Source organism: Pseudoliparis swirei, chromosome 20 (genome assembly GCF_029220125.1).
Source record: "Pseudoliparis swirei isolate HS2019 ecotype Mariana Trench chromosome 20, NWPU_hadal_v1, whole genome shotgun sequence".
NCBI lineage: Eukaryota > Metazoa > Chordata > Actinopteri > Perciformes > Liparidae > Pseudoliparis > Pseudoliparis swirei.
In genome coordinates, this window is record NC_079407.1 from 4093579 (window position 1) to 4108667 (window position 15089).

A 15089-nucleotide genomic window follows, 5' to 3' on the forward strand; every position below is an offset into this window, starting at 1 on the left:
CAGCCAGAGGAGACTTTTTATAATGCCTGGGTCAGGGGATGAGTCCATGTGAGGAGGAGGAGCGGGGGTGGAGGTGTGAGGGTTGTGTGTCTCCGTGGAGGTGGACCTCACCCCCCCGCCTGCCAGCTCCCTCAGCAGGGGGACTGGGGTTGAGAGTTCAATGGTCACCAGCTGGGAGGAGATCACTCCGCACCCACGCACACACACACACACACACACACACATGCAGTCACAGATTTTATTTTCATTATGAGTGTCCTAACTGCGCTGTAACTTTTTAAAACAAGGTACCCAGCATTCCTTAGCAAGAGCCTAACAATCCTTCTTATTTCACCGCATTCCTTCTGGGGCAACGTGATATTTTATTGGTGATACTTCTGAGATAGCTTTAAGCTCGTCCGGCAGGGCCTGTTTGTCGTCTCGAAGACATGAAAGGCTGACATAAACAACCCGGTGAGAAAGACGGAGACGGTTCAATTAGGAAAAAGAAGTGTGAATATACAAAAAATGAGAGGGGGTGGGTCTTAAAGTAGAGAGACGGGGAGCAGGGAGACGATTAATTGAAATTAATTGGAATAAAATGGTAAAGTAAATAGGCTACATTAAAAACACATTCCCCCACATTCCCCCACATAGCTCAAGTAAAGGCAGCCCGCAGGGCTCTGTACTGGATCCTCTTTTCTTTGCAGCAAACACTTCGGTGGACCCTGCCTCCCACTGTTTTTTTTGCATACCGTTTGTGTATCACCGGACAGTCCAACTATTGACAGACAAAAGGCTGCCAAGGGAAACAAACAAGAGCTAACGGAACACTGAAGGGACTTCATCGACTCCCCGAAATACGATCGCGTTTGATCGTCCGCCGCTGAATTGCGGCCGGCGTGCGCCCAGATTCACGCAGACCCACACGTCACCGCGTAGGACCCGAGGACAGTATCCCAAGACAGACATCTCAGTTCACGGATAACGCGTGTGTATGTGTGTGTGGGTGTGTGCGTGTGTGTGTGCCTGTATGTGCGATGATTAATAGGTCAAAGAGTGTGTACCGTGCTGTTGTTTGTTGTCCTATCACCAGTGGACTTTGTCACCATGGCTTCGTGTAATTTGAGGAGCAAAGATGGTCATAAGTTTTGAAAGTTATCTCTAAATATACACATGCATGCGTTTATTATCTCCGTAGATGTTATAATGTCTTCTGTCGCTCAACCATTGACCTCAAAAGCTCCACGTCTTTTCTTTTGACATTTCCAACGTGGGGTTAATGTCCTTCTTTTTTTTCCTTATCGGAACAAAGACGGATGCAAAAGTGAGATGAATAACTTTAACTCAATATTACATAAAGTATACATTTACATGCACACGTGTGCATTAATGAGCCGTGGAAGGTATTCTGCACAAGAGTCTCTGTGTGCTCATTGGCCGGTCTGACGGTGCAGGGTTATTAGGTGCAAGGTTAATCATTGTCATCAGTGGTCAGTGGCATTTAAATGTAACCCACAGTGCAGAAGCTCCAGAAGTAGTATGTAATCCATGCACTTTTCTCAGAATGCACATCTTTCTCAATACTTTGAGTTACTGAAACACGTCCAGTTCATCTCTCGTGCGACATGGAGCTGCACAAATTCAAATCAGACGCCATTTGACAGTCTAGACCAGCGATCGGAAACCTTTGGCTCGCGAGCCATATATGGCTCTTCCGGTGACGGCATATGGCTCCCAGACAATTTTGAGTTAAAAAAAAAAAAATCTCCGCCCGCCACCCTGTAATTTTCTCTATCGTGCCAGATTACAGCAGAAGTAATTTAAGGTCCTTTTCTTAAAGAGCACGTTTTTATTCTTTTATTAAACTACGTTAAAAATACTATATGGCTCTCAATGAAATATATTTAGACATATTTGGCCTTTATTGCTCTCCCAGTCAAAAACGTTCCTGACCCCTGGTCTAGACAATTGACACTGGAAGGATTTGAGGACTCAAATCTCAGTTTTCCATCTCTAAAAAGGGAATTAAAAGCAATACAAGACAAACATCCAGGTGCCATCCCTGAGTTTAACGACAGAAATGGGTGGAAATTATTCGGGAGGAAAAGGGATCTCGATAAGCTTTCAATGCTTTTGATCTTGAACTATCAGTATTTGCTTAGTACCTTACAGCAGGCTGGAAGAAGGGTAGTGAATCTCTTCAGTTCAGGTTGACTACCCCGGACCTATAGGTAGTGGATCAAGGTGGTCCACATGGGGTCTTATCGGGACCCTTATTGTTTCAACAGAAGCATGAACGTCAGTAAATTTGTTTCGGAAAAATATATAATAGGGAAAAACATAGACGATGAGCGTGTATCGTACAGAATATCATCTGGAACATATCAAATGTCTCCTAGAATTGGAAGATTTGTAATGTACGTTTGAAGGCGATTTATTCCAGTTTGAAAAAACACGAGTAATTAGAATCAGAATCAGAACCTTTTATTGCCATTTATGTTTTCACATACAAGGAATTATTCGTGGCGGGTGGTGCGACAATAGACAGTAGCATTAGCAACGATCAACACAGTGCAATAATTAAAAATATAAATATAAAAAATATACGGTCAACAATCAACACAGTGCAATAATTAAGAATATTAAAATAATAAATATAAAATAAAATGCAGACAGGCAGGTTTTCATAACGTTTAAAGTCAGTTTAAAGTGTCTTTAAAGTGAAGAGTTTTTGGTGTGATGACGATTAATTTACTGCATCTGAGGCAGAGTTGAGGTCCAGGTCCCCTTTGTATGGTTTCACTGTGTGTCTGCAGCTATTCCTCCCGTGTCTCTTTTAAAAAAAACAAATCTCACTTCACCCTTCTTTCGTCTCCCCCCCCCCTCCCCCCTCCTTCCATTCACCTTTTGTTATTTCTCATTTGACACCGTGGCGTCTATCTCGACCCTCACCCCCGTGACTGCAAACTCATCCACTTTACATTTTTATGGACAACTTGACGTGGCCGTGAAGACAAGAGGGTGTGTGTGTGTGGGGGTGGGGGTGGGGGGGGGGGAGGGTGGTGATAAGGCCGTCGCCTACACCCAGCCCTCATCAATGCGTGCTCGGGTTCAGACCGGCGTTATCAGCTGTGGGCCACTTGTCTGACAATCAATTGCAAATGCGGCAGACGATTTGAAAATGTGACAATGTGGAAGCTTTGAAGTCGACGTGCGACCGAGGAGCGCTTCAACAGAACGCCAAGGACATCCAGTGAAGCGGCACATTTCATTATCTTCTTAGTTAAAAAAAAAAAAAAAAACTAAAACTAACTGATTGACAGTGAAAAGAGAATCATCCAGAAGCGGCACACCTGAGCTCAGAGCTGCTGACCAGCAGTGAAACAGAAGATTCCTCCTCTTATCTGGAACAGCAACCTTTGAGTCTCGCTTGCGTTGCACCACTTCGATTCCGCATCCACGCGGGGAGCAATCTGTCCAGATTACCGCTGTCGTAATTGTTATCAATACAAACTCGGGAACACCTGGCAAGATCATTGCTAAGGTTGCATGTTTCCTGATACCAAAAGTTGATATCGTGGCGTCATCCAAAAAGAAGAAGGGCTCGGACGACAACATGTTCCAAATCACCACGGCTCTCAACGGCAACCCGTAGATGCGTCTTCTTCGGTGATGATCAACAACCAGTTTTAAGGTGACCGCCAAACAAGGCCGGACAGATGTGATGCCGATAAATATTTCATCAGAAAATCCACCGTTTGATCGGGCCCTGGCTGAGGTTCAAAGGTCACGTCATTGTTCCAGCTGCCTGGGTGATGGAGCACTGTTCTCCAAGCACAGCAGGGGAGGTTATCTCAGCTGCGGCGCTCCGTCTCTCCCTCTCTCCTATTTTCTCCGGGCCCTGCCGTAGCCGTAGTGTGGTTTTGCAATGTCACATCTGTTGAGGTCGCTTCCGCTTTTTAATACACATATTTGGACCGCAGCCCCGGTTCCGCACAGAGTCGCCGTAGGTCGCATCGCCCCCCCGCGGGGTTTTTTGCGCAGCTCGACCGCCAAGAAAAGCTTCCCTGAACTGGGATAACCTAAACTTCAGCGGATCAAAGTTAAGGTGACACGCAGTCGCCGAGGAACATCGTTTTCAGGGATTACAAATAATCCAGAAACTCTTCAGAAATACTGACACACGCTCAGGTAGTCGGACACACATGTTGTCTCTGCGATAGGAGACATTATCTTCTCCTTTTTTACGAGCCTCTGCAGCCTCTTAAGACTGTTCAGAAGATAATGCGGTTTAATTCTTTACGACAGGTGACACATGCTGTTCCCTCAAGACGGACACAGAGATGTAAAACCAACACAAATGTTTTCATATTTAGAAAAGATCAAATCTGTTGCTACGATATTATAACTTATTCCCCAAACGGAAACACACGCACACACACACTCCATGCGATATGTTCGGGGGGTCCTGAGAGACAAAATACACTCTGCGACTTCACATTTTGACTGTAGGAGATGTTGTTTGATGCGTCGGTGTCATGTTTCAAGGCCTATTTGTAATGCGAAAAGCTACCATTGCCCAAGATGTAGAGGCCATTCACCTCGTTGATAACCAAACCGCCCCCTCTAGACAAACACAGGAAAGTCATTTTAACGAAATACATCTATGTCAAGGATTCTGGATGTAGTACCTGTTGACTTTATATCTAATACGTGCTTTATTAGAGTTGTGTTACCGAAAGGACCTGACACCAAAAAAGAAGCATGTGTTATAAGCGAGAAATGTGTAGCGCACCATATTTAACCAGAGAGTTTACTCGATTCAGTCCAGCTTCTACATCACATAGAGGTGGACTAAAGACTTCTAGCCAAGTGAACCCAGTCACCATTAATTCCTCCCGTCATCCGCCCTCTTGTGGTTGAAACCTTGACTCAAGCACAGAAATCAAAAATAGTGTTATGGATTCTAAGTTTTAATTCTGCTCTGCACACACAACACCAGAAGAAGAAATAAACCTGATGCGAGACAGGAAACCTGTTCTGATGTTCTCTGTTGTCGGGAACAACAGTCAACAACGAGGAGGGGGACAACAATCCGAGATCACACCCTGAGAGAGGAAGACAAAGGCGTCATTTAGCAACGCTGCGTTAATGCGGCCCCCAGCTGTGGATGAGGGGCCTTGGGGACAGAAAGTGCCATTTGCCACACCGCGGGGAACCTTTACGCAAGGACACATGCGGAACACATCACTGTCTCCCTTTTGTAAGAACACACTCACTTCCACTAAGAGGTTTTTAACAGCTGGGAAAAAAAGGGTAGCGTTTGAATTGCACGTCACAATCAGTGAAGTGTGTCCATAGAAGTGTTGATGTATGTGTACATTTTAAAGAATATATATAGTCTCCTCCAAACAGTTGAGAGTTCCTCCACCATGCTCTGGCGTTTTGCAGCGATGACTTTAATAAAACTCATTTGGTTTCCACACAAGAGAGGGAACGCTTAATCTGTGCGAGGGAGAGATTTAACAACGGGACCAGCTGCTGCCTGCATAACTCTGACATGGTGGAAAAGGGAAAATGGGGAATGTTTAAGTTATTTATAAAGCATTTCAAACTAAGCCAAATAACTACAACACATAAACGTAGATCTCACACAGTGTACCATCAAGGTGCTACTTCAATCCTAAACCACACAAGAGGAAGACAAAAGAGTGAGGAGAGGATGTATACAGTGGTAGTATCCTGGGTAAGGATAACTCTAAACCCGGTCCTGGGTATCCAAAGGCCCTCTTGTTGTAGTGAATTCCCTACAACATACACCCAGACTTGGTATGCTCATGAGGAAAGTAAAAACAAATGAAAAGTGGCATCCTAGTAGGTCATGTGATTGATACTTTCATGTGTAGTTCAAATAAAAAATAATCACAACAACTTAAAAGTAAAAAGACTATAGATGCGTTTCACCATATGTTAATGTTGTCTTTTCATATCAGTAAAGTGTACTTCTGTATTTTGTACATTAATAAACAAAACCAGTCAGTCAAAATGTCTAGTCCTGCTGTATAAAAACGTAAAGGAGATTCACTTTACGAGGACAAGTGAACGTCTCACGTGGCTCAGCCAATCAGAGGCCGGTCTCCATCGTCAACAGGAAACGGGGGAAGCGTCCTTGGAGATGTTGCTTAACGCCGCACAGTCCGCATCTTTCTCCTTCTCTGCGTACACAATGTCTCTGTTAACTGACAACTAGTCGATATCCCCCACAGAGGCTAATGAGGGAATCGATTAAAGTGTGAAGGTAAATCACTTATCACCAATTAGCTGCTCTCCAGCTACTCAGCCGGCTGAGCTAAGTCGCTCGATTGGCGCCCACAGTTAGCACGGATGCTTCATTAGCTTAGCGCGTTCCCCTCCTCAGCTGTCACGCGCATATTGCCGTTAACCGTTACCAGCTATTATTCCTCGTGAATATTTTGTGGTTTTGTCGAGACGTGAAATGTGGCTTCACTGTTCATCACAGGCTCAATACATGTATCAACAACCCCTTCATTTGTGCAAATAGCTAGCTTCATGAAGTCACTGTTTTATATAGTTAACTAAGCACAACAGCAACGTAAAACCACCCTCGTGTAGTCGCCTGATGTATTATATAGCATACAAATACATATATAATACATAATATCTCTTATTATTCGACTCGTGTTGTATTCCTCTGCAGTAACCATGACTGCAGCTGCTCTCATCGGGGACCAGCTGATCCTGGAGGAGGACTACGATGAGAGCTATTCACCCTCCGAACCAGGTACCCGGTGTGGGCGGGCCTACATTTAAGGATATATGACTGGATCACACCACAGTTCATTTTTACGAGCACCCCATTGGTGGGAAATGTGAAATCCTCAGCCTGATTGGTTGATGCTGATATGTGGCTTGTGGATGATGGACGATACTTCCTGGACAACCTGCAGCATTAATGGGGTTGTATTTACACTCGGGGTTCGTACGGTCATGGAGAACCTGGAAAAGTCATGGCATTTTAAAATGGTAATTTACAGGCCTGGAAAAGTCATGGAAAAAACGTAAATACTAAAAGTTTTGGAAAAGTCATGGAAATTTGTTATAATCATATGTTAATTATTTATGTTTCATTTCACAGTCTTCTAGTTAGTATTCAATCTGCTGACACTGTTTACACTATTAACTATTACACATTTTTACAGAATTGCCCTTTTTCGCCCCTCAATGAATTTTATTTATTACATCTTATTCATTTATTTTAAAATATAGCTCTGTTGCGCAACTGCTTGATTTGGAGGTTAGTTTAATAGTTTCACTCGTGTCAAAGATATGTTAGACTGTGCTTTTATTTTGCTGTCTTTATTACTTGATATGTTTGCATTAGTATTGATCTGCTGTCTATGGAAAGTGCCATACAATTACTAACTATTAATATATTATTATTTATTCAATACCATTATATCCGATATGCATCCTCTCATAAACTATCATATTGGTTGTATTTTGTTGGGGGTCAGGGAGGGGGGATTCACTGTGCCTTTATGAATTGTTAAACCCACTAGATGCTGTATAATATAATAAAATCCCATTCACCTCATATCACTCTTTCTCCCTTCCTCTCTCTTCAGAGATCCAAGAGTACGCGAGAGAGATCGGCATTGACCCCGACAGTGAGCCGGAGCTCCTGTGGCTGGCCAGGGAGGGCATCGTTGCCCCTCTGCCCCCCGAGTGGAAGCCTTGGTAAGTAGGGGGGGGGGGGGGGGGGTCTGGAGTGGCATAGGAACCATGTCTTGGTCCTAACTTCTTGTCAGCTGCATGGAAAGTGTCCACATATTGCATCTCACATTACAACACGCTTCTAACGGCAATATCACGTAGATGCTAGATATCAATTCTGATGCTTTAAAAATAAGTATGAAGCTAATTTAAATAAACAGTCATCACGATGATAAATGAGTTATCAGTGTTATTTCTTCGTGGCCAATCAAATCTCTGAGATAGGGTTGAATAAATTCATGTAGTGTTTCAGGTGACAACGCAACTGCCATCTCTCCCTCCCTTTCCTGGGTCTTTCTTTTGGATGTGCCGAAGTAACCCCCTCCCCACTCCTTCCTCTCTCCTCTTTCCTCCCCCCCTGCAGCCAGGATGTGACCGGAGACATCTACTACTTCAACTTCTCCTCGGGACAGTCCAGCTGGGACCACCCCTGCGACGAGCACTACCGCCGCCTGGTGGCCCAGGAGCGCGAGCGCGCCCAGCTCGCCGCCGCCGTCGGGGGCCCGGGACCCAAGAAGGAGAAGAAGAAGAAGAAGGAAAAGAAGGAGAAGAAAGAAAAGAAGAAGAAGGAGACGCTCAAGACTCCCGGAGTGAGTGGTTGTCATATATTTAAATGTTGTATTTTCATTTTCTTTTCAGAGGAAAAGCTTCAATCAGTGTGGAACCCTATTTAAACATTAGTGTTTTGTCATTAATGAGGATGAAGCGTGACACGCCGCATGGTCATATGACACAGGTAACTTGCTGTGAGACAAAAAAACAGCAAAGATTACTTTAACGTGTTCTTTTTTAACTTTATTTCAGTGTTTCTGATGTTTGAGCACCCTTTGTCTCGTGGCTTACTCCTCCCACTTTGTCACCCCCCCCCCTCTTCTTCAGGCTCTGAGTTCAGCCCTGGGACGCCTCCCATCCCCGCTGGGGGGCCTGGCCCCTCTGAGAGGTCTGGATGCCCCCGGTCCGGGCCCACTGCCCGGCTCTGCCCCCGCTCTCCGACGGCCCCTCGGCAGCTCCGGGGGGCTGGAGCCCCTGAAGAAACCCCTCATGGTACAGCGATGACATCACATCGTTAGCCTCTCCCCGACCGCCACACTGTACACAGTGTACTTTAATCAATCTCTCTCTCTCTCGGCCAGGGCCCTCGGAGCGGTGGAGCAACGAGTGTTTTGGGCAGTAGGCAGGAGGAGAAGGTGTCGCTCACTCTGCCTGGCTTTGATGATGATGACGATGACGATGGGAAACTGTCAGAAAACCAGGTGCGATCCAATGTGAAGAGGAGATGTTTTTAGCTCTCACATAAATACTTTTACGTCCCGCATCAAACCAGAAGTTGTCGCTTTTTCAGCCGAGTCCTCGTGGTTCAGACCGGCTGTTGAAGAACCTTCACCTGGACCTGGACGCCCTCGGGGGAGGCCTCCAGTATGAGGTGTGAGACCGCAGCATCTGCTTTGCATTTTGACTTCTTTTTATGGAATGTTTTTTTGAATAGAATGGTTCGTCAGCAACTTTGAGGACATTTTTTATGTCTGTGTGTGTTTGTGCTCCAGGACAGTGAAGCCAGTGGTGGAGCTCCAGCTGAGGAGAGGACCGAGCCGGAGCTGCAGGACTTGGCCCTATCTGGAGATCACACCCCCGAGCCACCCTCCCAACAGGTAAAAAGACACGCACAGACGCACACGCACAGACACACACACACACACACAGGCTTTTCGTGTCTTTTTTGCTCTCTGTGCCACTAACATGTGTACCATGTTCTTCGAATGGCCGTAGTATTTATATTTTTAATTTGTATTAAACATTTATTATGTTTGATGAGTTGACAGAAGCACCCCCCCTTCCCGTTATATATATTTATTTATATATATATATTTATATAAATATTTATATATATATATACTGTGAAGAAAAGGGAAACTCCCCCCCCCCCCCCCCCAAGTGAAAATGCAGCCTTTGATAACTTTTAAATGTATTTCCAGTATTTGTTTGATTTTTTTATCATAGATATTTATATATTTTAACGTTGTGGCCCGGGTCTTGTTGTTTCCACACATCCTCTGTGCATCGCTGCCACACAGTGACCTTCTGTCGTGGTCTCATGTAACCATGACTCTAAACCATCTGTTATTCCTTCTCTCCACCTCGTCGTGTGACCTCTGTGACCTCTGTGACCTTTTACACCTCTCACCTGTGCGGCGGCCGTGACCCCGGAGCGTGTCCCCCACGGCCGCCGCTGTGTCCTCCTCCTCGTCCTGCTGTCTTCCTACTGTCACTGTCACCGCTTCGCCGTCTGACCGCGACGCATTCAGAGCGTTACCACTTCCATCGGATTCTTTATATTCATCCCCCATTGGAGTCGACGAGCACACCTCTACCAGATTCAGAGAGCAGTCGCTCATTTAATTTAGGAGCCATAACCCATAGAAGATGATAATGCATTCATTCTTTTCTCTAAAAATTACCAAAAATGTAAATTCAGTGCTTTCTTCTTGACAATATGGCTTTTTTTGGGGGGTAGAATTTCTGGGAAGGAAGTCCCGTTGATGAACACACCTGCTCCTCTCTGTGTTCTTTGTGTTTGAGTGTGAGAGAAACCCTGGACACCAAATTATCGTCTGTTTTTTTATGCATGTATCTTGTCACGTTGATTTATTTGGTGTCGGTTGCCTGACGTCACTCGTTTTGTCCCCGCGGTTTTGCATGCAGCTGTGGTGAGATTATCGCCCCCCGCTGAAAGAGAGAGAGAGAGAGAGGGGGGGGGGGGGTCACAATCTTTTTGTCTGCCTCCTTCCCTCACCTGCCCTCCTCCGTCCTCTCTCTCTCTCCCTTGTGTCTCTGCACGGCCTTCATCTCCCCGCCTCTTGTCTGCGATGGACGGACTGGTCTTCCTCTCCTCTCCCCCTCTCCCCCTCCACCAAGGACTCTCTGAGGGGACGCCACCTCCACCCGTCCTCGCGGGCGGGCAGCAAAAAGCACGTCGGGAAGGAGTGGGCTGCCGGACGGAGGGTGGCCGAGGAGTTAAATGAGGTGGCGGATGAGGGGGAGGAGGAGGAGCGGGAGGAAGGCGAGGGTGTTCAGAGAGAGACGGGCGAGGACGGAGGAGGAGGGGAAGCGGAGGAGGGAGGGACGGAGGAGGGGAAAGGAGAGGAAGGAAACGAGCCGGAAGACGAGGAGGCGGATGGGAGGAAAAGCAAAGGAGAGGGGGGCGGGCGGGGAGGAAGTAAGGAGGAAGAGGAGGAAGTAGAGAGCGACGAGATAGAGGAAGAATGCTGTGAAGGCGGTGATGAAGAGAGAGATGAGGGGGGTGAACAGGCTGAGGAGCAGGAGGGCAATGAAAGAGAGGAAGGTGACAGCCAGCCGAGTGAGGCCAAAGAGAGAGGGGAGAACGTGGAGATGGAGGAGGCAGCGGGTTGTTTAATGGAGGAGGAGGAGAAGAAGGAGGAGGAGGAAGAAGAAGAAAGACACATGTTTGAGGAAAGTGGGGACGAGGTTGTGGAGAAGAGCTTCAAAAGTGATCGGGGTGGAGGGAGTGAGCGGCAGGAGGAGGAGGAGGAGGAGGAGGAGGAGGACAAAAACCCCAAAGAGAGCGTAGATGGAGAAGAAGGGCTGACTGGCAGCGAGGAAGAGGAGGCGGAGAAGGCGAAGGGAAGAGATGGCGAGGCTCTGGAGCGATGCTCCCTGAGCCAGAGGAGACTCACGGAGAGCGGCGAGGACGCCTCGGAGAGGGGCGTGCAGAGCGAAGGAGGGGAAACGGAGGGGGAGGGGCCGGCGGGCGACGCCCACGAGTCGGCATCGGAGGGCGAGCGAGAGGTCGCGGAGGTTTTCGCGGCGGCGGCTCAGGTCCGCCCCGCCGAGCTCGGCGAGAACACGGTGGCGGGCGACCCTCACGCGCTCGGCCAGAAGAGAAACAAAACTCTTCCTGGCGAGACGATGGAGAACGTGGCGAAAAAAGCCCCCCCCCGTCCCGCAGAGGTAGGGTCCGGTGTTGCCTCTGTGTGTGCATACACCCCCCCCGCCCGACCCCCGACCCCTGACCCTGCCTGACCTCTGCACGCGGGTGCATGTAGCTCCCAGAGTCCAACTCCACTTCCTTAGGGGCATCATCTGAGCCCCCGAGGACTGGGTCGGGCGGTTCTGACCCCCCCCCCCCCGCGCTGCAGTTCTATTGTCGATCTGCTTTCTGATTGGCTGTGGATTTTAAATCCTTTTCTTGACCTCTCATTCTCCCGCCATAGTCTCCCCCATTCCTCCAATCGAGCCTCCCAGCTTGCCGGCCTTGTTTGGCGTTTGCGTGTGCGTGCTGCTTTTAGACGTACGCCATATGTGTGTGTGTGTGTGTGTGTGTGTGTGTGTTTCTTGGTCTCTAAACACAGCACGCTTCATTGTTTTAGTGGTCGCTGTGTGTGTTTTTTGTTTGCGCGCCTCCTTGTCAGAGCCGTTGCCTCGTGGCTGAGTGTGTGTGTGTGTGTGTGTGTGTGTTATTACAGGAGTCCGTGTTCAGTGAGAACATCGAGGCGGCGTCGTCCTCCGCCGATGTCAAGGTACTCCCATCATGCAGTGCGATGCTCATTCGCCTTCGGGGTCAGACGTTTATATTCAACCATTATTATTTTTTTGCACCCCCCCCCCAAAAGCTGCCGGAGAAGGTTCCAGACGTCACCGACCTGTCCGGCGACGTCAGTCCGCTGGAGGGAGACGACAAAGAGGACACGAAGGAGGAAGAGGAGAGTGGAGGCGGGGCAAAGACGAAGAAGGCTGCCAGGAGGTTTGTTGTTGTTGTTGTTTTGATTTTATTCCTAGAAAGCCAGGATCTGTTGAAGTGTTTCCTCCTCAGGTCTGAAAATGGAACTGAAGGGTCTTTATTTTATTTTTTATCATTTATATTTCATCATGACCAACAAATTTAGCAGATTTAAATTGTCCAAAATATTCTTCCCAACTATTGATGTTATTTTGGGAAAAAATGCAACTACATTGTCAAAGCAATGGACATTCGACAAAAGTTAATTAAATATAACTGAAAGTGTTCAATCGTAGGATATTTTCTACTTCTCTTTAGCCTCAGTATATAATATATATTATATATTATATAGTATTAGTAGAACGACTTTCTCCCTCTTCAGGCATCTGCAGGCCGCCGGCAGAGACACCCCTCCAGCTCTGAAGGTCGACCGACTCGTCCTCCACCAGTCCAGCCCTTCGCCCTCTTTCTCAAGCCCCTCCCCCTCGGAGCAGGAGGCGGGGCTCCGTCTGAAGCGCGGAAGCCTCGCCGCGTCTCTGGGGCTGCAGAGGCCCGAGACCTCCAGGGGTCGGCTGGTCGGCACGCACAACGCCCGACTCCCAGAACCCCGCTTCCAAAACCAGGAGGAGGAGGAGGAGGAGGAAGAGCCGGAGAGCTGGATGGTCCGGAAAGACCGAGAGAGGATAGAGAGGCAGGAGGAGGAAGAGGAGAGGAAGAGGGTAGAGAGAGAGGAAAGGAGCCTGAGGGAGAGGAAGGAGGAGGAAGAGGAGAGGAAGAGGGCTGAGAGAGAGGAAAGGAGCCTGAGGGAGAGGAAAGAGGAGGAAGAGGAGAGGAAGAGGGCTGAGAGAGAAGAAAGGAGTCTGAGGGAGAGGCAGGAGGAGGAAGAGGAGAGGAAAAGGGTAGAGAGAGAGGAAAGGAGTCTGAGAGAGAGGAAGGAGGAGGAAGAGGAGAGGAAGAGGGTAGAGAGAGAGGAAAGGAGCCTGAGAGAGAGGAAGGAGGAGAGGAAGCGGGCAGAGATAGAGGAAAAGAGCCTGAGGGAAAGGAAGGAGGAAGAGGAGAGGAAGAGGGCAGGGATAGAGGAAAGGAGCCTGAGAGAGAGGAAGGAAGAGAGGGAGAGGACAGAGAGAGAGGAATGGAGTCTGAGAGAGAGGAAGGAGGAGAAGGAGAGGGCAGATAGTGAGGAAAGGAGTCTAAGAGAGAGGAAGGAGGAGAGGGAAAGGGCAGAGAGAGAGGAAAGGAGTCTGAGAGAGAGGAAGGAGGAGAAGGAGAGGGTAGAGAGAGAGGAAAGGAGTCTAAGAGAGAGGAAGGAGGAGAGTGAAAGGGCAGAGAGAGAGGAAAGGAGTCTCAGAGAGAAGAAGAAGGAGAGGGAGAGGGTAGAGAGAGAGGAAAGGAGTCTGAGGGAAAGGAAAGAGGATTGGCAGAGGGGGGACGCGGATCAAGTCGTGGAGGAGGAGAGGGAGCACATGGTGAAAGAGAAGAAGAGTAGAGTGCTTCTCCTCCAAGAGGAGCTGAGGAGGGAAGAGGAGGAAGAGGAGAGGAAGCTGAAGGAGGAGAGCGACGAGAGACAGAGGTGGGTCAAAGTGAAGTCAAGCATCTCGCTGCCTAAGAACACAAACAGACGGCGTCTCCTCCTCCAGGGCTCTGCGGCTGCGCCTCCTGACGAAGAGGAGCGAGGAGGAGGCCGAGCTGAACGAGGAGGCCGAGAGGACGCTGGAGGAGCTCCGAGAGTCCGCCCAGCACGAGAGGAAGAGGCAGCAACAGCAGCTCAGGTCAGAGACACAGGAAGTGAGGCTGGGTCGGCTTTATTTGTTATATCCATGGCAACCGCTGAGAGCCCCGCCCCTTTGCGGCATATCGACTGATCTCGAGTCAGTTGTACAGTTAACCGGCGGACAGAGGTAACCCCCGTGTCGCGCGTCTCAGGGAGGAGAGCGAGGCGGCGCTCGAGGAGCTGGAGGCCCAGAGGAGGCGGGACTCCGAGCGCCTGGAGGCGGAGTCGGAGGAGAAGGAGGAGGAGCTGCAGGCGGAGAGGCGGAGACTCCGGGGAGAGAGGGAGGAGCGACTGAACTCCCTGAAACACGAGGTGACCGAGGAGAAAGGCTTCATCAGAATACAGAGGGGCGGGGCAGTGGACCCGAGGGGCACGGATTAATGATGTGTGTGTGTGTGTGTGTGTGTGTGTGTGTGTGTGTGTGTGTGTGTGTGTGTGTGTGTGTGTGTGTGTGTGTGTGTGTGTGTGTGTGTGTGTGTGTGTGTGTGTGTGTGTGTGTGTGTGTGTGTGTGTGTGTGTTTGCTCTATTCTGTCTGTATGAAGGTCAAAACCACAGAGAGGAGGCGGGAACTCATGAGTCCACGACCTGAACAGCAACTGGCAGAGTACCACCGAGAGGTCAGAGGTCACACACACACACACGCACGCACACGGCCCAGAATTATGTGCCATCATGTCGATGTATTTCCCTTTTTAATTTATTGTCACTCAAACGGACCTTTTGCTGTCGCTGCCTCAGCTGGCGGACGTCCTCCAGGAAGTGCGGGAGGAAGTGCAGCGCGACCACGAGAGGAAGCTGGAGCAGCT

General features: G+C 48.7%; 1 protein-coding gene across 1 annotated transcript in view; it reads left to right on the forward strand.

The window, feature by feature from the left end:
• The first annotated feature begins 6159 nt into the window (after positions 1 to 6159).
• Positions 6160 to 15089, forward strand: part of LOC130210713 (centrosomal protein of 164 kDa-like) — a 14469-nt gene continuing 5539 nt past the window's right edge. The window contains exons 1-15 of the mRNA XM_056441196.1: positions 6160 to 6280; positions 6701 to 6784; positions 7629 to 7740; positions 8141 to 8366; positions 8656 to 8820; positions 8910 to 9029; positions 9119 to 9199; positions 9321 to 9425; positions 12258 to 12311; positions 12405 to 12535; positions 12894 to 14081; positions 14149 to 14280; positions 14435 to 14594; positions 14826 to 14900; positions 15022 to 15089. The exon at positions 15022 to 15089 is cut by the window's right edge and continues 55 nt beyond it. Of these exons, the coding sequence (XP_056297171.1) occupies positions 6706 to 6784; positions 7629 to 7740; positions 8141 to 8366; positions 8656 to 8820; positions 8910 to 9029; positions 9119 to 9199; positions 9321 to 9425; positions 12258 to 12311; positions 12405 to 12535; positions 12894 to 14081; positions 14149 to 14280; positions 14435 to 14594; positions 14826 to 14900; positions 15022 to 15089 (2696 nt within the window). The 5' untranslated portion in view covers positions 6160 to 6280; positions 6701 to 6705. The remainder of the gene's footprint in view (positions 6281 to 6700; positions 6785 to 7628; positions 7741 to 8140; positions 8367 to 8655; positions 8821 to 8909; positions 9030 to 9118; positions 9200 to 9320; positions 9426 to 12257; positions 12312 to 12404; positions 12536 to 12893; positions 14082 to 14148; positions 14281 to 14434; positions 14595 to 14825; positions 14901 to 15021) is intronic.